We start from the raw sequence: 20,850 nt of genomic DNA, 5'->3' as shown, positions 1-20,850 counted from the left end.
ATAATGAAATTTTGAATTGCCTAGTTGCAGCGCTTTCTCCAGCTTGAAAGAACATAATCAGTGATGATAAAAAAGAATTTGTGAAAGGTCACAGAATTCATAGTTCAAGATACCTTCATCTTCGTCCTCAGCATCTTCTGCCTCCATTGGATCATACTCCTCTTGATTATTGTCATCTTCTGTTTCTTCTTCATCTTTAGAATCATCTTTCCTTTTATCTTCTCTCTGTAACAGAAGTTCCTAAATATTTATCTAGTCAGAATCACAATGCAGCAAAGTAAAAACCTTACTACCAGTCAGTCAAAATTTGCCTACATTTCTGCTTAGTCACCTAACAACACAGATTCAAATCTATGTGATACAGCTGAGTGTTAAAATATAAATTATTTTATATTAAATTAATATAATTTATATTATATTAAATATAAATATGTAATTTTAAAAAATGACTGAATATAATTGAGGATATTTTAATAGATCAGAAAGTCAAATCAATTAACTAGCATTATAAGAGCTGAGTTTTTGAAAGCAATAATGTAAAATTGAAATAGAAACACTTTAATATTGATCCAGATAGGCTAGAACTGCATATGAGCTAACTGCAGACCTTCTTTTCATCTCTCTCTTCTTTTTTATCTTTATCATCTCCAGATTTTCTTCTCTTAGGTTTTGGATCATCCGTTTCATCATCTTTTTCTTCTTTTTTTTCTTTTCTCTCATCTTTTTTGCTTTTTTTGTCCTTTTTGTCCTCTCTCTCTGGGAGAGAAACCAGTGCTTTGTAAATTCTGACACCAAAATCTCTTTGAAGCATTTCATTGAAGAGTTCTGCAAACAATGATACCTGTAACATAAAGAAGAAAGGAGAAGCGATAAGTTTTAAAGCATGTATTAAAATTGTATATAATGATAAAATCACTATGAGGTGCCATATTAACTGGCATCATATCAGAATTTCATGAAGTGTCAGATTTCTCATTATCTGTTCTGAATATGGAATCCTTAAACAGCTTTACAAATTCCATTTGGTGTCTGAAAACCTGTGTATTCCTCTGGATACCGTGCAGCAACTCCATTGCTATTGTACCATGTACCAAAGACTTGGCAATTTACAAATTTTCACACAAAACTTAAAAACAAACTAGAACAGCTAACTGCAAGTAGCAGAGCTGAGTTACCTCAAAGGAATGTTCTTTATTATCTTCTAATCTGTAATCCAGAAGAACACTCAGAGACATAATGCTGCAGTCAAACTTGCCGCTCTTTGCTGCCCAGTTTGGGTGCACGATGATGGCCGGCTCGTCCGGCAGGATGTAGCGTCGCTCCCGCCGCTGACGTTCCAGCTCCTCTTGGCGTTTTCTTTCCTCTTCCTAAGAACCAAAAACCAGCATGGGGCATAGTCCAAAGCTCAAGTTTCAGCCTCTACATTAGTTTTGAGGACTCACTGCTCTGAGGAAAGCAACGCACAGTTGTACAGCACAGCGAGCTGTTTACTCCTTACAAAGGAAAAGAAACCTCATCTCTCCAAAGATACCCAACACAGCTTTAATTTACTTAACTCTTGATTATGGGAAACACAATCTACCTGATAAAAATGAAAGAAAGGGTTACAAAAAGGTAAAATGCCACCATCTTACTGATTGCCAAGAGACAAATACTTAAGTCTCTTGACTACAAAAAAAGTCATGGCAGAGCTTGTGCTTTATAAAAAGCCAGCACAATCACAGCTCCCCTCCAATGCTAAAGAAAGCTGTGGCAAGAAACCCAAGCTAGTTGAACCCCATCCAAGCTGTGGGAGAAGGCAGCAACTGACAGAAATAGCAAGCACATAGCCTTTCCTCCCTCTGCAAGGTTTACAGAGATATATCAAAATATAAAACTTCCAATCACCCCATACAGGTTACCAGGTAACACACAAAAGGGCAGGTGTAAAAGCAACTGAAGCACAAGCCATTCTCCAGACATTTCTGCCCCTTTTCTGTGGTCGAGCTTTGAGCTTACTGCACAGATTTTGTTTATCTTTGTGAAACAGCAAACCAGGCTAAGCACTGCAGCTACAAACTGCAAAACTGAGAAACTCCAATGCACAGCAAGTATCCAAAAGGAAAAATTAAAGCTTCACAATAAGGGAAAACAAACCCAAGCAAACCATCTGCCAAGCGAAGAAGATGGACTGAGACACACAGGCCAACAGAACCAAGCAACTGCTTTTCATGTAGGTTTAAGGAGTTAAGGCCTTGCTCACTTTTTTTGAGCATAGCCCTTCTCAGAAGGCTGGGATTTATTTTTTCTTACATTTAAAGTCACACATTAATTCACATGCCCTAGTGCAGTTGCACATTTAAGCTGATTTGGCTGCCATAAAGTAATTCAAACTGGCCAAGATTTCTTCCCAGTTCAGCAGCTCAAGGCACAGCAAAAGTTCCCAGTAAGTCACCTGTAACAGCAAAATCCAAGCACAAGCAGGCACATGCCTCTACCTGTTATGTTTATGCATATTTATACAAATGTTTCATATATTTAATGTATAGTAGTGAGTTAAACCAAGTATGTCCAAATCCTAACCTCTTTATCATCTTCAGATTTCCTATCCTCCTCCTCCTCCTCTTCTTTTTCAGACTTCTCCAGCTCCTTTTGCTCTTCTTTTTGCTCCTCTACTTTCAGCTGCTTTGTGAGTCGAGCTATCAGTTGAGATTTCAGTCCCTTAGAGCTAAGGGTTCGACTTTCTAATTCTTTGCGAAGGTCATTTACCTGATAAATAAAAGTTTTGTGAGTGGTATCAGGCAGTGACATCACAAAACATTTGTTCAGTAGAGAAAGTGAGGAAAAAAAATCAGCAGCACTGAGAAGTCAACTGTATTTTTTTAAACATGGGCTGAAAAAAGCTAATAGTTACTGATAACAAAAACATATTACATTTAAAGTGATGTTTTCCACAAAGAAACTTCTTGCTGAGGAACTTTTCACAGAGGCAGAGAAAGGATTTTGTAAGAGTAAAATAGTTTTACTGTTGCTTTCAAGGAATTTTTTATTATGTTTCCTGATTTAGTTTAAAAAGGCAGTAATTGTATAAAAATGTATTTTTTAGACCCTACATTTTTTAATGTAATTTGTAATCTGGCAGATTACAGCAGAACTCCTATTTTCCAGTTAATATGTAATTGTGATATCCTTTAATTGCATAAAGTTCAGAATAGATTCAATTAGCTGTATTCACTGACTATAACCAGGAGTCATCCCTGCATACTCTGATACCACATCAAGTGCCTACAAATTCAGCAAAAGACTTCTGAACTCTTTTTTGCTCAATTAAGGGAACATATACAGCTGCATTTCAGGTCATTCTTAAAAGTGAAAAAATACAATGGAATCAAATTTTAAGAAGTGTTTGTTACCTTCATTGTTTTTGGATCCAGTTTAGACCAGTGTGTAGGCGTAGAGATCTCTTTAGCTTCCCCATCATCCTTCTCCTCTTCATCCTGACAAATAAAATTTAGAAATTATCATTCAGAAAGCTTGAAAGCATTTCAGTTATTTTTAAAATTCTGTTGCTGATCTGTGCAAGGTCACAACTGTTTCAGATAGTCTTCTCCTAAAGTTATTATTTAGACAAGTTCACACACACATTCTACCACTTTATAAATGATCACAGTGCCACTCAGCCAATACAAGCCAGATCTGTGGAACACAAAAGGGTGATAAGCAACACCACAAAGGATATTGGGGTTACACAGACACTGCTGGTCTCCAGTAACCACACAGTGGGTCATCTTCCCCCACATCTTAAATCCCCCAAATTACTCTTTGTTCAGTCAGACCTTCCCTTCTGCCAAGATGTTGATCAGCCACATGGCCTGAAATTCAGATGTTTCAGACTAGTGTTTGTTCAATTTCAAATATCACAATTAGAACTGGCCACAAGAGAGAATTTAGAAATTTCAGAAAATGGCAAAATGTTTGAAGACAGCTATTCATAAACTGAATCTCACTCAACAACTGGTCCCAGATTCCAGCAACTACGTCTACGATAAAAAATTTTCTGCGCATCATAAGCACAATTTAATTCCGTTTGTGATATCAGCATACACGTTTAAAGTTAGTGAACTAGCTGAAATAAAAATAAAAAGCAACATTCACTACACTGCTGAAAGCTGGTTTACCAGTCATTGTTACCAGTTATGTTCCTCCTGTGTATGTATGTTGTGTAGTATGTGGTGTGCATTTTGTGCCTGTGTTCCTGTGCCTGTGAGAAGCAGAAATAGAAAAAGGGATTAGCGTTCAGTGCCTGTTCTCCATCAGCCTCCTTGCGTTCACCCTGAAGCTTCTCGACCAGCTGCTGCTTGTATCCTCGGGAGAGGGTTTCCCACTCTGAGCGGGTGGGAAGGCAATGCCAAACATCCGGGAAAAATAAAACCACTGTCTCCACATGAGCTGGAACTGTACGCCCCTTGTGGGTCTCCTCAGGGCGATGGTAGCGAATCTCTGCAAAACGGTACCTGTTGCAAGGGAAGAAGCATGTTGGAAAAAAAATTCTACAATACATTTTAAAGAGCCTAGATCACTTGTAGCACATCAAGTAAAGAAATTTTGCTGCAAGACCTTGAGGTTTATCTAAAGAAAAAAATTATGGAAGCCATATTTTCTCTTTTGGCACGCTTGTGAAAAGGTATCGCAACTGAAAAGGAGGAAAACCAACAAAATGCTTTTTATACAACTTGTTGTTTAGCCCAAGTAGGTTTTATGTGCAAAAAAGTTGTTGAAGAACTTCAAATTTAGCATACAATAGGCTTTCCTGGTATTAGTACAACTAAAGAGAGTGTTAATGCAGGACAGAAAGTCATCAAGAGAAAATATGGCTGTATAACAAACGGCTATTTATTTATAACAAAAGAACAATGAAATGAAGTTCTCTTGACGATCCTCTCCAGCTATGCACAAAATGAAAAATATTTTCAACGCACATTCATTAAAAAAAAATTTACAGTATAACATGTCAAAATAAACCCACATTTTTTAATTAGTTCTTAATGCAGTACTCAGCACAGTTGGCACCAATCAAGCTGATTACCAAACAGAACATCCTTTGAGTAGTTTACCTGAACTACCAAGAGCAGTTGACAAAGAAAAAAAGTGTTTTTCCAGCTTTTTTTTTTTTTTTTGCCTTTTTTTTTCCCCCTCCAAGTCCTGGTAACAGACAAGTATTTGTTTCTACAGTGTATTTGGCTTTGCAGTACAGTACTTACCATTGAGTGCACACACTTAAGTCAATCCCTGTAAGAGCCTTGCAACAACGAATTGCCGTCTTTATCAGCACCGAAGGGTCCTTTTCTGGATCAGGTCCATCCAGTGATGGGGACCAGTGTCCTCCAATAGCCATAGCTTCATCTTTGCCTTTCATACCCACTAAAAACTAGACAAAAAGAGTCTTCTGAATGTTCCCCTGCTAGGGGTAAAAAGTCATTTTCCCAAAGTGCAAAGAATATTTCATAGCACACACATTGAAATCCGTGAGTAAACCTTCAAATTATTTTGAAATCTGAAAATGAAAATCAGTCAAGAAAGAGTTCAGTTATTTTTTTCCACAGATTATTTCAGCAATGGAATAGGTTTAAAACATCATCACTCATTCTTGCTTTCAAGATTTTCCATCACGTTTGTTTATTGCTATAGGCTTGTTCCTTTGCAATTACAAGCTCTCTAACCCAAAAGACAGACAGTAATTTAAATTGCTTCTTAACTCTGATACTCATTTACAGATGAGCCTGCTTAGAAGTGATGAAAAGCTATGAAAAGTGAGACCACAAGAGCATCATACCTATGAATGAAAGTATTCCTGTGTGCAGTAAGTTAGAATTTAACTGGAAAACAATTCTGTTGTCCTGAAACACCCCAGCACTTACAGCTTGTTCAGTTTAATGGCTGTTTCACTTAACACAACAGCTGCTTAGCTGTTGCTTCATGTGTATTTTCTTCCCAGCTGAGCCCTCACAAAACAAGTGCGTGCTCGTAAAATGCCGCTAACAAAGTTAATTGTTTGAGTTTAACTAAGTTGAACAAAGCAGCAAATGTGAAACTCCTATAAAGTGGAAAAAGAATTGACATATAAGCTAGGTCTCTTCAGAGGAAAAATGAAGTTATCATTCAGCTGTATACAAGCTCCTCTCTTATTGTCAAAAATGGTAAAGCTCTAAAACCAACCTTTATTGCCAAAAGTGTCTGGCATTGAAGCATATTTACCTTTACAAGTCTAGCAGGATGCTGAAATCCATCACGAAGCTCTTGGGGGTCCTCAGCCAGAGCACATGACTTGTGGTAGAGATCTTCCATGCTAGGACTAGCCATCAACATCACCTGTGGTGCAAGTCAGAGCAGGCTGGTGAAGGTCTCACTATGACTGATAATGGCCACAACTTGCAAATACACACAGCAAAACCTCACAAGGTTGCTCTATACCCTGAACAGGTCTATGATAAAAAAGGATGCTCCTTCTCACTTACTATGTTTGGAAGCTCTTCTAAAAAGGCAACTCTTGCTCTGCACAAACTGACTGGAAAGCCAGGATGTCTGATATTGAGCAAAGGATTTTTTATGGTTTTTGTGCACAGAAGGCGAGTATGTTAAGTGTTTCTTTATCAGAATGTCAAGATATGCTACATCAAGGATAATAATTATGTATAGAAGACCCCTTTATCAAAACATTGTCCTAAAACCTGTTCCACTTGAAGTCTATCATTAAAACAGGCCTAAGTTTTTTAAGGCAATCTGTGTTGCAAGTATTATGTTAAAGACAGATCTCAATTTACTTCAATAAATATTGAGACTAATAGGAAAGAAGGAAAGAAAATACCACTGAACAGAGTAATACAAACTGCACAGAAAGTATCACTGAAGGAATAAAAAAGACTCTGTTAACTACTCAAAATAAATTGCCTAAGAAATCAGAGACCTTGCAGGAGCTGGCTTTCTTTCCTATAATCACATCTCTGCAACTGTGTGCAGAGAATGGAAGAGCCCTCTGTAAACACAAAATGTGGCACAGCTCTACTAACAGAAAAACAAACTGAATTTCAGTTATGGTTCTTTAAGCTCTACATACCAGATCTTTACCTGGAAAGTTTAAAACTGTATTTTACTCAAATGACTGCAGAATATTTTCAGTTCAGTTATACTCACTTTTGCACCCTATTGATTAAAAAAAATTGTAATCAATAGTGGTATCAGTGGAAAAGCATACAAACCTTAGCACTGTAGAGATGATCAGCATCAGGTGGATCAAGGACAGCAGCGTTCTTATCTATAGGATCTACTTCTCTATGCATTACATAGAAATTACAGTAGTTTCCCAGCTGAAATGGTCTAGACATAGGAAAAGCATCCACCCATGTAAACTGAGCATCAAAGAAATCGCTCGGGATATACAAGTTCTGGTAACGCCTCCTCAGCTCCATCATATCACAGCTACGGCTGAAAGACACAGCATTATTTGAAAGATACACCAACGAAGAATTAGTAACAGAGTACATCACTAAGAGTTATATTAATTGGCAATACAACCATTGTCTATCTGATGCTCTATATATAAAATCTCAAGAGCACTGCATTTGAATGTCATGGACGAAGTTATTATTAAATACTCTTCTAATTCAGGTGTCTGCATGCTAAGAACACTCATTAAAGAACACAATAAAGCTATTTTGCAATAGCATTCTAAAGTAACACAGAACCTGAAACAAGTTTATCATACAAGGTTGTTAGCCATTATGTATTTGACCCTTCTTTAGTCAGGGTCATCATTCAACACCCACTTGCACACAACGTGGGCTGATTAATTGAACTGTAGGTAAATATCTGGCACTATAAACATACCAGTCCAATGAAAACTTGGAAAACTGAACGGTGTAGCGAGGAACGACACGCCGGGGTCTCCGCGGTGACCTCTCCCTCTCCCGTCTGGGCGATCTCTCTCGGGAGCGTTTCCTCTGGGGGGATCTTTCCCGGGACCTACGTCTCTCCCGCTCTCTTTCACGACTTAAACAACACACACAAAATACAAATATTGTTGCAAGCTGCTAACACAAAATTATTTCTAGCATAACAGGAGCCACACCTGTCAGAGACAACTCAAACAAGGGAAGAAGTTCAGTACAGTCTCTATGAGAGAAACTGATTACACAACTCCTTACTTTCAGGTAGACAAGAACTCTTCCCTAATTCTTAAGGGTAACACCACTTGTGGGTCTTGCTGACTCACTCTGGAGCAAGCAGCTCAGCTCTGGGTGAGGACAGGTCTTTATGGAATGCTTGGATCACAGTCTGGTTTACATACCTCCTGTCATCTTTTCGGTTTGGCATGGGGTCTCCACCTCGGTCATTCCTCCCAGAAAATCTGGATGGTGGGTCTAGTCTGCGAGCTGGCTGTGGCTGTGAAACCAGACGGACTGGGGGCTGCAACAAACCACCTGAAACAAAATGTACAGCATCAACACAGAATAGGGGGCAGCTCCCTACACTTGGCAAACGCTGCTGTTTACTGCTGTTTCACTTGTGTATGTTTTCTAACCTAACACTACAGTCAAATTTATCCATTGTTAACACCCACCCAAAGAAACTCAAGACACCTATGCTTTTCTTCAGTGAGGCAAACTGACACTCTAGTTAAGTGAAATTGGTTTAAAAGCATCTTCTTGAGATGGAAGCTAATATAACCTAAGCATATAGAATCCATCTTAATAAGCAGCTAAGCCTTTTTGAAAACATAAGACATACACTACCTACTCATTGAACTGAAGGACAACTAAAATCCTCATTTTAAGGCTATCCATACATAAAAATAACTGGCATCCTGAAAAACTACTCCTAAATCAATATATTATACTGCTACATCAGTCCCTCAGCACATACTTTCTTTGTCTCAAGACATTTAACCAACTAATTTAAGTGGAGCAAATGCTACCGAACACCAATGAACAAGTAGGACTAATTAGATTGTAGTAAGCATTTATGCAAAACAATTCTGCTTCAGTTCATCTACCCTTGCTTTTACTGTGGTAAGAACAGTCCTACTATTATCACTTCTATCATTGATTCCTCAGCCACTCAACGTGGAGGAGAATTCACAACCTTTGTTTTAGATTTGCCATGGTTGGCAGTGATTCTTCTCTCGGATGCCAACCTGGCTAACCAAAATGAATAAGCAAAGAAGTAACAGCTTTAACAATACAACTGTGAAACCTGATTTTGTGGAACACTGCTGAAGATGCTGAAGGACTGCACTGCTATTAATACTTTCAACTCCCCAACTTGTCTGTGAAAGAACAAAAATTACATTGAATTTGCTTTCGGATTACAAAATCTTAACATGAACGTGACTCTGTGGGGATTTCACTGACCAGGTGATTTCTAAGCTACCACAGGCAATGTGCCTTGCACAGAGCTGCAGAAGACATATTCAATCTGAAAACTCTATTTAGTCCCTTCCATTTTATTTCAGCTATTTCACCTTTCTGATTAAGAGGAAAACAACCATCACCCACTAAACACCAGTGACCCCCCCCCCAAATAGGCATGCACCAAAGGAGCACCTTTCTGCTGTGGCTGCTGCAGCAGTGGCTGAGGCTGTGTCTGGAGCAGAGGTGTGATGGAAGCTGCAGAGATCTGTGCCTGCAGCAGGGACTGTGGTTGTGGCTGTGCCTGGACCCCGAAGGTCTGCTGGGCGATGGGCTGCAGGACGGCCGGCGGCGTCTTCAGCAGCGGCTGCGCCTGGCTCTGGTTCTGACAGCAAACACAGCGAGTTGGCAGCGAGCTTCAGCAGAGCCAGCCACTGCCAGGGACACTGGGTAACCCCACTCACCTGGTTTGGGAGGGTCTGGATCCTTTGGGCATTCCATTTGAATGGCATGTTAGGATTGTAAGTAGCTTCTACCAAAACTCTGTCACCCACCTGAGGTGTCTTTCCTTTAACAGCACTGCAAACATTACAGAAAACGTATGTGAGAGTCTATCTTAGTTAGGTTTTTTGCATGTTACATTTAAAGGTGGGAGAAAGTAGCCAAAGCTCATTTAAAAAAGCTCATGGGAAGAGCATCTATCCCCATATTCAGCATTAGTATTACTTGCTTCAGCTCAAGGTATGCACAGGAACTTAGTAATTCCCTGTCTTTGGCACTAAGGCAGAAGTTCCCCAAAGAGTACCAAGTTAACACATGCAGACAGCAGGTTTTATGCTTTTAATCACCCACAAATTCTGCAATTTCCTATTACAAGGAGCTAATAACCTCTGGTTTTCCCACCTTTGGGCTTTGTATTAAAAAAATTCAAAAATTCACCTGAAGGACCTCAGACTTAGCATCTATGAACCTCTCTGACTTCCCCTTCTGAATGAAAGCAACACATTCTTGCAGGCACTATCAGCAGAGTCACAGAATTAGCGTGCAATCATCTAACCCTTTGATTACTGAGAGTATCACGGAATACATCTGCAGGCAAGTGTTCACAGCTTACCTAAGCTGAAAAAAGACATCTTCATCCACAAAACCAAATGTATCATGTAGCTTAGTCACCACCCCAGTGAAGACACGCTGCTTTTGTGGCTGTGTTTGCTGCTGGCTGGAGCGGGGAGCCGGGTAGGAGACCGTGATCTGAGCTGCCGGCTGGGGCGTGGACAGGCTGAGGCTGGTCGGGAGAGCGACTGCTGGCTGCAAGCAAAACAAAGCCAACTCTCAATCTTGGAAGCAGCAGGCAGACTGACAGGGAACAACAGGTCCTTTAGTCATGGAGAAAGCAGTTTTAAGTGACTATAGCACCTAGAATAGACGTTTTCAGATGGTGGAAGGTTTTTGTCAGGTTGTTGGGTTTTTTTGAAGGTGACACGTTTCTTACTTTCAATGAAGGCTGGCTTTGTTATCCTTTTTTACAAGAGTCAGCTTCCCCCAAGAATGTACCTTGTCCAGACAGAAAGCATGAAGACTGCATTATTGTCTACAGGTAACCCACAGAGTGGGCTTGAAGTGGAGATAAATTCCCAACTTTGCTAGGAATAAATGCTTCAGAGGTCATTCTGCATTTATACCCCACCTGTAGTGGTAGAAGTCAGTAAAGGCTGAGGCCAACACAAACCCTTCCCTAACTCAACAGTTCATGTACTTGCCTTTTTAGAAAAGGAGAACATGGTAAGATAATGAAATCAGGTCAAACATGTTTACCTTTTTAAAGCCTGTTTAAAAGTTCAAGTGAAAATGGAACTAGAGCAATTAGCAGTGCGTTAAATGGCTGCATGTTTTAAACCTGTCAAGCTCAGCAAGATTCTTTTTAAACCTGTTTATACACATACTGCTAAATTCCTTCAAATAGAAAAGAAAGATTTTCCCCATTTGCTATTTACTGCAAAACAACTGGACACTTGAAGTTCAAACAAAAAAAAAAATTAAAATACAATCAACACACATGTTCCCTTCAAGATTAAGGAAGAGTGGTTGCCATTAATTTTTGAAACCAAGGCTATGCATATTTTAACATCTGGATAAAATAAACTTGTACCAATAAAATATCCATTCAGATTAGTTAATTTTACAGATTAAAATACCAAGATGTCACAAATTTGCAATCTTGCATTATCTGTGTTTGGGGATGAAGACCAAACAATAAAGCCAAACTAACCTGAGTTAAAAGGGTCTGCTGAGGTTGCTGCAACTTAAAATAAATAAAGTTATAAATTAATTTTATGTGCTTAAGGAAATTGTACAATTCTACCTCCTCTTTACAAGTAAGAGTTTTTGCTTAATCTGAGTCAGTTAACAGTCCTTTAGGGCTTGGTCATTTCAGCAGTTTGCACATCTGTAAAACTGTGCTTGTGGGGTTAATTTTAAGATTGTATAACCCAGGTTTATTCAGAAAGGAGAAATGCTTAATTTTTTTTTTTAACTGAAAGTTAATAGCAACACCAAAAAAATTTTGGCAACTGGAACAGCTTAGGCATGTAATTCCCTTTTACTTTTATTCTTTTTAAAAAATCCTGTTAAGTTTGAAGAGCATAATAGAAATCCAAAAGGGAACGTTTTTGGACAGCGTCTTTCCAGCAGTTAAAATACACGGCCCTGTTTGGAGCAAAGTTCAGCAGAGAATCATTTACACATGGAATAGCATGTATATTTAAAATTTGTTTTTGCATGAAGGTAGGCAGGTTTCCATTCTGCGTACATCTTTCCAAGTTTATGAACTTCAAGCTCTCCTTTGCTACACAAAATATTACTTAAGTTTCTTTAACAACTTCCCATATGAGGATGATTTCGGAGACAAATCCTACAAGACACACAATTGACATTATTTTTAAAGTTATTTGTGATGTACACAGTAAGAATCAGACAAACCTGTTGCTGTACACTATAGAGAGTCTGCTGAGGTTGTGAATATTGCTGAAACAGATAAAAGCAAAATATCTCATAAACAGGAGAATTATTGCCACAATAATATCAAATACAAGTTATCTGCTTAGCAAGTTCTAGATAAAAACAATTAACATTTAACAACTTTAATTAAAAAATAACTAATAATATAATCATATATTATTTTTGTAACAAATATTCTGAGCCTTTAGAGTGGGCCCTGATGTTCCCTTTCTAGCTAAAGTCAGCAATTTCTGTTGAGCCTGACACTTAAGAGTATTTAGGGCACATTATGAATCATGCAAAATCCCATAAAGGAGATATATATATATATAGATGTACTGATGGGAGATATTGGAGATTCTCATTTTAGATGCAGCAAAACTCGCTCTCCCAAAGGGTTTTCCACAGCTAAAAATCAGCTCCTCCACAGCCCAAACTCCCACCTTCACAGACCAATTCCACTAGCTATAAACCCAAACCCCCACCATTGAGAAGACAGGTTCACACTGCAATGTTCACCATTTTCCATTCTCCTTTCCTCCTGGATCCTTTAGCTTTACGAAGTTCGGGGAGCGCCGGCCGCTGTGTTTGCTTTACCTGCTGCAGGGCCGCGGCCGCGGCTGCCGCCTGCTGCTGGAGCGCGGCGGTCTGCGTCAGCTGGTAGTTGGTGGGGGTCTGTGTGGTCAGCCCCGCGGCTGCCAGCGCCGTCTGCTGCGTGTAGATGGTCGGGGAGGCTCCCAGCAGCGAGGGCTGCTGCACGCCCAGGGCAGCTGTGGAGAGAACGGGGCCGGTGAGCGCTCACGGCTCGCGCAGGACGCGATGCTTTGCGCCTCGGTCGAGCTCAGCGAGGAGATCGATCGAGTTCCAAAATTCAAGATAAAGGATTGCACCCCCCTAGTTTCTCTTCTAAATTCATCTACTAATAGTAACCCACAGCAGAGGAACAGAGACAGTTACATTTCCTTCTCTGGAGCTGCTCATGATTTTACAGCTGCACCCACCCCCGTGTACTTTCTTGAAGGTATTCCTGGTTCTGGATGAGCCAAATGAAGATTGCTGCTCTGCAAATTAATACATTTCATTCTATCCAAGGCCAAGAGAAAGCTTTACTGTAACAGCATCTATGAAACAGAGGCCTATGGAACGTGTCCTCTGAAATCACACAAGTTTTTGCTCCACTCAGTGCTGTCTTTGTCTCCGGTGAAGTGGGGGCTGGTGGAGAAGGAACAGCCTTGGAACAACAGAGAGTTTAATCAGTCCCCATGTATAAGAGAACTCAAGCTCTCTCCAGCTCTTAACAGGAAGGGTTTGTGCTGCCCAGACTCAAACTGCCTAGAAGGAAAGATTAGTTTATTTTACTGTCATGACAGCTTTTAATTCGCCACAGAACATAAGCAAATCATAAGGAGCAGCTATGCACAGGCTGTGCTTCTGAGCAAGGTATGCTCAAGACTTACAGATGGATCTTTCGGGTGACAAAGAACCCTGCAAAATGAGATCTGAAAGCCTGCTCCTTCTTTGGCAGGATTTTTTCAAAAAGTTATCAGCAGCTGCATGATCAAAACTTCATGATCATAAACTATCAGTCTAGTCCACATGTTTAAATAAAACCAGAGAGAAACTCAGCAGGGAAACACACTGCCAGCAAAAACAGGTCAGCCAGCCATCTCCAGAACTGAGCAATGCTCAAGATTAACACAGTTCTCTCTTCCAAAGCTATCAAAGACACACAACGGAATGAGGAACAGATTTACAGTATTCCTGCAGAGTTTGTGCTCCACACTGTTCTTACTGATGCAAAATACAGCTTTTCTTCCCTGATCCAGGCATGCAGTAAAACACTGCCTGTAGTTGGTGATTGTTACCATAATGCAGTGCCCCCACTCAACAGGTCCTGAATAATGTAATCCTTCCTACCACACTGCCCTTTCCAGCAGAGCAGAGTCTTTGTTGATGGCATTGATCATCTTTTAATTTTGTGATGAATCAGGAAAGAAATACATAAAGAGCATTGAAAATAATTACTATCACTATGATCTGTATCAAATATTGTCACGTAAGTACTCCACGAAGTAACAGTATTTTAAAAGTGAAATCAAGCATTCTGCAGTGTATGGCATTTAATTAACTTTTCCCCTGAAAAATTCCAAAATCTGCATTTCTTTAGAAGCCAGCAAACAAAATTTGAGGCTTCTCTCCTGACAGACCCTCCACTGCCTTGAGCCTCTTGCCTCCTGCTTGATCACCAGCTTCAATCTGAATGTGCAGTTTGGACCACCCAGAAGGTCACTCTCCACTGGATCCTCACCGATGTCTCACATAGCACACCTTAAACAGACCTGTAAATAAAATTCTAAAGTTTTGCTGCTGCATCCTGGGACAGCTTTCACTTTCCTTGCTGCAATACTTTGCTGGCTCAGTCAAGGCAAATAAACCAATGCATTCATCTTTCTCCTCTTACTTCCACAGGCTGAACAGAAATTCCCACCAGTGCAGAAATTTGCTCCATGCTGTTACCTTTGAACATGGTGTGACTATTCCAGTTTTTGTCATTCAGTCTGAATACATGATGTTGCTCCAACACAGGGGGATGAAGTTGGGAAGCATTACCAAAAGCAAATCTCACAAGTTTTCTCCTACTTTTTGCATCAATGGTACCCACAAAAATGCTTACTCCCAACACCAGATCTTGGGATTATTCGACTCTTCAGGTTCACTATGGCAATTTCCATTTCAGCATAGCCCAGAATTATCTCAAGCAATTCCCAGCCCATCCTAAGACCCTTATCCCATTTGGTCAACTAAAGAAAAAACAGAAATTTTTTTTTTGCCATCTCTACTGTCACTTTCTGAGCATTTAATATTAACTGGGCATCTATTGTCTACAACACTTTAGATTTACTTATTAATAAAGGGCAAAGACAAAAGACAGCCAAGATCCTCTCAAAGGATAACACCTGTAGTAACAGGTTTTTCAAAGCTGCATCTTGTTCCCACTGATTTGCCCTGAAGTATTCCAGGACTTTCATCTGTGTACTCATCTTGGTCAAACAGGCTCCAATGAATTAGACAACTGAGTTTGCATTACTAGTTAAAAAGAAAAAGAAAGAGAACAAAAAGGAAAAATCACACAGAAAACCAAGAGACAGAGAATGAATCAGACTGAGTCTGGAGCTGACATCTGACTGCCATATTACTATTACTGGCAACAAGCATCTGCAGTGGCAAACAATAGCATCTTAGGATTTGTAATGATCACAGTAAGCACAGTGATGGAGATGCCTTCCTTCAAATGCAGTGCAAACAACTCCCAGCGGCAACAAATACCACGTGGCACCACAGCTGAGAGGGCTCAGGCAGAAGCTGGGGTCCTAGGCTGCAGCTCTGGGTTAGGGAATAGGCATTTACACATTGCAACAAACACAAAGCCAGTATTTAGAGTCCCTCTTTCTACTCCTAAACCCTAAAGATCAATAAAAGTTAGGGAAATATCTTCAAAGTACATAGAACATACAAAGTATGTACATAGAACATACAAAGTATATACTTCAAAGTACATAGTACATGTCTCCTCCATAAGTGACATAGGTTTATTAGAATTACAGTAAAAGAGTACCCTGTGCAGGGCTTGGGACACTTCTCACAGCTGTCAGAAATTGTGAGATTGGCTCCTTGGGCTTTCAAGTTTCTTTAAGCTTCACACTCTTGCAATACAAACACCACACAAACTACTCCAAAAATACTCTTTTAACAGGCACGCACTGGAAACCAGGCTCAGTGCATTTGTCATGGGACATCTGTTTACAGCAAGGCAGCAAAGTGTGCACCAGCTACTATTCCTTAGTGGGCTGAGATTCACCACATGCTCACCCTGTTCTTACACATTGCTTTAGTCACCTCACAGGGGCCACCAGCAACAACAAGACACTGAGCTCCAGGCACTTCAGCTCTCATCAGCTCTTCACTGCCATGCAATGAAGCCTAGATACAGCAAAGACAACAGCACCAATCACAGAACACAGCAGAGCCAGGACTTCCACCAGAATTACACTCCTGTAAAACCAGGCTTTTCATCATAACCCTGAAAACAGCACAGGGCGAGCACTGCGACAAAAACCAAAAAGGTGCCAAAAATGAAGAGCTAAAGAGGAGGAGGGAATTCTCCTTCACAGGCATTTCAGGAGGTTGCCCATCATTATGCAAGTTAAAAGTAATTTTCTGTAGTAGGCATGATTTAATTTATGCTTTAACAATGCTTAACCAGCATGGCGGGGGATTTATTCTGGTTTTAGTCTTGTGATGCATAAAAGCATGAGATGAGGAGTAGACAAAAATTCACTGTGTTACGTGTAGGAGTTTCTCTTCACACATCGATCTTTGCTGGCATCTGGAATTACCCATCTCTCTTCTAATACCACAGGCACAGAGAGTAATTAATAAGCCCTCTCAAAGGGATCCCAGAACCCCTCATTACACAGCATGTCAGTCTACAACTAGCGTGTCACACCTTAATAATTAAGAGCTTTAACTCTTTTAGTTACTTCTTTACCAGGGATGGCCATGGCAGCATCTACATCAGCAATTAAAAAAAAAAAAAATCCACCAAAAAAATCCCTAAACCCGAACAATGAAAAACACAAACCCCCACCACTTGTATTTTTTGCAAAAAATTTCTAACACCATCATTCACTTCTTCTGACAGCTTGAAAAAAACTACATATCATGTTGCTTGTGTTACAAAAATCAAGACCTCTTTCCCTCATACCCAAGCACCTCAAAGCTTTGAAGGAACCTGACACTTGGATAGAAACAGCTAGCATGCATAAATATATATAACAGCTTTGGCCAACCCTCTGAAAGTATGTTTTTAACATACTTTATGAGTTAACACTGAGATTCACAAGGGTAAGCCAATATGCACAATTTCTTGGGTGCAACACAGGTGAGCAGCAGTTGAGGCTGATCAGCACACCTGAGCACTGACAGCACCTCCTCCTGAGGAAAACAGCCTCTCTGGAAGATCACAACTCCAAAAGGGGCAGGCTCCACCAGAAACACTGTTCTTCAGCTCCCAGCAGTGCCAAAGAGCACTGCTTGCCTTCCAAAAGATGCTTCCTATGCTCTGTATTATAAATCAAAATAACCAATTAAAAAAGCAGGGGAACAAGTATGTACTGGAACAGCAGCTGGGCAGAAGAATCCCAGGGACTGGGTTCAACAAGGCACACAGGCAAGAAAGAGGATGCAGACATGGTGACATTCCTGTATTGCAGCAGGAATAGGAAAGGACACTACAACGTGAAAAGGACACCAGGAACATGAAGGAACGTGGAGCTAGCACAGGAAGAGCATAAAAGTGCAACCAAATGTTACATCTTTAATGGCTCTCATATTTGAGTCAGGTGCTGCTGGGTCAGATGAGCAGCTATAAATCCCTGCAGATACTGTCCTCATGGAGCAGGTGAGAAATCTCTCACAGCAGCCGATGCTGACCAGTCCTACCCAGTTACATTTGTGCTGTATTTAATTTAAGGAGGCTCAGAAGCAGGGCAGGAGCACAGCAAAATGGGTAAGAGGCAGATGCATGCTCCATCCACCCCTCCTCCAGGGCCCCCTCCTGGTCCTACCTCAGCAAGCTCTAAGATGAATGCCAGCTCCTCCCCTTGGCAGGTTTTGTGCAGCTTTCCCTCTGGAACAAGACATGGAGCTGGTCCTCCACCTTCCACCACTATTTCTGATTCATCAGCTGTCACATCAGCCAACACATCAAGAGCAGCCCAAGTGCTCCCACTCTGACTGCTCCAACATCTCCCCCAGTCTGAGAACCAAAAGCAAAGTTTGTCTCTCCCACATTCCCAACCCTTTCCAGCTGTTAGGGATTTCCTTACAGAAGGAGATAGCGTCGTTTGGATAAGGGAAGTGTGAGCTATTCAGAGCAACGGTGAAAAACTGCCTGTGGGCAGCTGCTTAGGGACAGCAACAGCTCAGGCAGGGAATGGAGCAGAACGGGCAGGGAGGAAAAGGAAAAGGCACACCGGGATAATGTGCTGTGAAGCACATGGTGGGTGGTCACTCCCCGAAGATGCACAGTGTGATTGGATCAGTGCCCCCAGGGAAAAACTGGAGACTGAGGATTCACTTTGGGAAAGAAAACTGAGTCAGAAGAGAAGAGAGATTCCCACCCCAGACTTCTCCAAAGAATGTCACACATTCCCAACCTTTGCTAGGCTGCCAGATACAAAGCCATTGACAAAGGAAGTGTGACATCATATCGAATGAACATATCAAAGTGTGAACTTCATATCAAATCAGAGCAACTGCCGAAACCACACATCCTGAACCCTCTAAGTACCACAGCTTCACTGAAGTCTTTTCACACCGCACAATGTAACTCCAACATTTAACTAACAAACTACTCGAACTCAAAAGCAAAAGGCACTCCAGAACTGGAAATGGAAGCACCAAAATTCATCATGCATCAAGCTTCACATTCTTGCCTCAAACCTTCTGTGCTGTTAATCAACATAAAAATGGAGCCAGCTAGGTTTTTAAACAGTGGTTGCAGTTAATAACACTTATTAGCTAAATCAAAGGAATCTCTCTACCATTATTAGGGCAATACCTCTGGTTTTAGGGACCTTTAAACTCTAATTTAGCATCAAAAAGTAAATGCCTCCCTTCTCACCCAAGTAACAAATTTCAGAGGACTTTCCACTACATGGATTATGTCTAATCTACTAATAAAATAAATTAGTAAAATAATTTATAAACATTGATTCAGGGTGCCCAGGAAATGAAACCTGGGCAGCACTTAAAAAATCTGTAATGCCTTACTAGACCTGGTATTATTTAATCTAGAACCAAGTAATTTAATAAGAGGTAATTTGATTTACACATCTTTGGAGATGAGTAACTTGATACGTTATTTATTGACTGAAACAATCAATACAAATTCACCTGGGATTTCACTCACAGCCCTTAAGAAAACCAAGTAACAAACAAAAACCAACAGACATTATTAGGCAACGGCTTTTAAAGTCTCTACTGTGGGGAAAAACTCCGGATTTAAACCACTTAAATAGACTGCAGATAAGTTAGTTAGCATCGTGCCACTCTGAAGTGCATACCCAAGTATGGAATCTCCAAATCTGCTACATGTCAGGGTTCAAACATTGAGTGTAAACTGACCTGGCTGAGACACCGCAGTGGCCGTAAACTGAGTAGCCCAAGGGGGATTTTTCTGTCCTCCAAACTGAGCCATGGCAGAAGGTAGAATCTCCTGGGTGTCTATCTTCTGGAACTGCAATCTAGTAAAATAAAGCGCAGTTACAATCTTCGAAACAAATACCGTCAGGTTGTTTTAATTCTGGGCCAAAAAACAATAAAAAAAAAAGAACCAGACCAAAAAAAAACCCCCGAAACAACATCATCACCAACAACCCTCAAAACCAGAAAAAGAAAGAAAGAAAGGGTCTTAAAATATTAGTTTTACATCCGTAAAGCCTCGTGGGCATATGCATCGCGTATGCGAAACACAGAAAGTTGTAAAGCAAGTTATTTTATTTCCATAAGGCACAACCTCCATCTCCCACTTCTTAACAATGGGACTAAAGCGATTCAAAAGGCCAAAAACGCATTCCCATTCCCAGGAAGATTAAGGGAAGGGTGACTCTGCGGAACCGAGAATTCAGATTTGCTGTTTGTTTTCCCCGGCTGTGCTGGGCCGCGGCGGGGCAGCGCAGGCGGCAGAACGCCGCTGGCCTTCCCCGCGGGCTGTTCCCGTCCCGGCGCACACGGGCACGGCAGCGCGGGGAGCCCGGCGAGCACGCGGGCACGGCCGGGCCGCGCACCGGCCCCGCCGCCTCCCTCCGGCCCTGCCTCCCTCTCTCCTTCTCTCCTTCCCTCCCTCCGGCCCTCGGCCCGCGCCCGCCGGGCCCCGCTCGCCACCGGGCCCCGTCAGAGCTCCTTTACCCCCCGGGCAGCCTCCGCTCCCGGCCGCGTGCGCGGGCCCCGCCGCCGGGCGGAAAGCGCCGCACGGGAGAAAGGCAAAGGGAAGAGGCGGCGGCAGCGCCGGGCCGGGCGGGAAGCGCGGCCTTCCCACCCCTTCTTCTTCCTCCTCCTCTTCCTCCTCCTCCTCCTCCTCCTCCTCCCGCCGCCCCCCTCCCAGGCAGGGCCGGCCCGGTTCCGCTCCGGGGCAGCCGCCGGAGCCCGCGCGCCCCCGGCCCCTCGCGCCGCGCCCGCGGTACCTGCGCGGGACCGCGCCGCCGCCATCGCCGCCCGCCCCGGCCGCCCGCGCCGCGCCTGCGCCCCTGCCCCGCACACGTCACGGCTGCGACCGCGCGAGGCGGCGCGCGCCCGGCCCTGCCGCGTGCGGGGCCCGCGCGGCTCGGGGGAGGGGCCCCGCCGCCATCTTGGGCGAGGCGGGCGCGGGCGGGGCCGAGGCGCCGCCATCTTGCGGCGGGACCGGCCT

At 42.0% G+C, this 20,850-nt stretch overlaps 1 protein-coding gene and 1 non-coding gene across 14 annotated transcripts in view; both read right to left on the bottom strand.

Moving 5' to 3' along the window:
* The window catches only part of CCAR1 (cell division cycle and apoptosis regulator 1), a 28,736-nt gene extending 8,065 nt beyond the window's left edge, over positions 1 to 20,671 (bottom strand). For 3 of the 13 annotated variants that reach the window (XM_033515774.1, XM_033515777.1, XM_033515783.1), the window contains exons 1-19: positions 20,627 to 20,671; positions 19,569 to 19,687; positions 12,900 to 13,150; positions 12,363 to 12,407; positions 11,653 to 11,685; positions 10,498 to 10,691; positions 9,848 to 9,962; positions 9,579 to 9,768; positions 8,324 to 8,456; positions 7,864 to 8,025; positions 7,236 to 7,461; positions 6,235 to 6,348; positions 5,241 to 5,407; positions 4,283 to 4,493; positions 3,393 to 3,476; positions 2,563 to 2,748; positions 1,176 to 1,367; positions 608 to 841; positions 114 to 240 (exon numbers count right to left, since the gene is read on the bottom strand). In XM_033515774.1, coding sequence (XP_033371665.1) covers positions 114 to 240; positions 608 to 841; positions 1,176 to 1,367; positions 2,563 to 2,748; positions 3,393 to 3,476; positions 4,283 to 4,493; positions 5,241 to 5,407; positions 6,235 to 6,348; positions 7,236 to 7,461; positions 7,864 to 8,025; positions 8,324 to 8,456; positions 9,579 to 9,768; positions 9,848 to 9,962; positions 10,498 to 10,691; positions 11,653 to 11,685; positions 12,363 to 12,407; positions 12,900 to 13,150; positions 19,569 to 19,641 — 2,737 coding nt within the window. In that variant the 5' untranslated portion in view covers positions 19,642 to 19,687; positions 20,627 to 20,671. The remainder of the gene's footprint in view (positions 1 to 113; positions 241 to 607; positions 842 to 1,175; positions 1,368 to 2,562; positions 2,749 to 3,392; positions 3,477 to 4,282; positions 4,494 to 5,240; positions 5,408 to 6,234; positions 6,349 to 7,235; positions 7,462 to 7,863; positions 8,026 to 8,323; positions 8,457 to 9,578; positions 9,769 to 9,847; positions 9,963 to 10,497; positions 10,692 to 11,652; positions 11,686 to 12,362; positions 12,408 to 12,899; positions 13,151 to 19,568; positions 19,688 to 20,626) is intronic. The other 10 variants (XM_015633210.2, XM_015633215.2, XM_015633216.2 and 7 more) reach the window with 8 other exon arrangements.
* On the bottom strand, positions 5,559 to 5,622 carry LOC117244688. The gene has a single exon (XR_004498201.1). It is a non-coding gene; the product is annotated as a small nucleolar RNA SNORD98 (small nucleolar RNA).
* Positions 20,672 to 20,850: the final 179 nt, after the last annotated feature.

This window comes from Parus major, chromosome 6 (genome assembly GCF_001522545.3).
Source record: "Parus major isolate Abel chromosome 6, Parus_major1.1, whole genome shotgun sequence".
Classification (NCBI taxonomy): Eukaryota; Metazoa; Chordata; class Aves; order Passeriformes; family Paridae; genus Parus; species Parus major.
The sequence above is the reverse complement of the archived record's forward strand: the minus strand, read 5'-3'. Positions and strand labels throughout refer to the sequence as shown.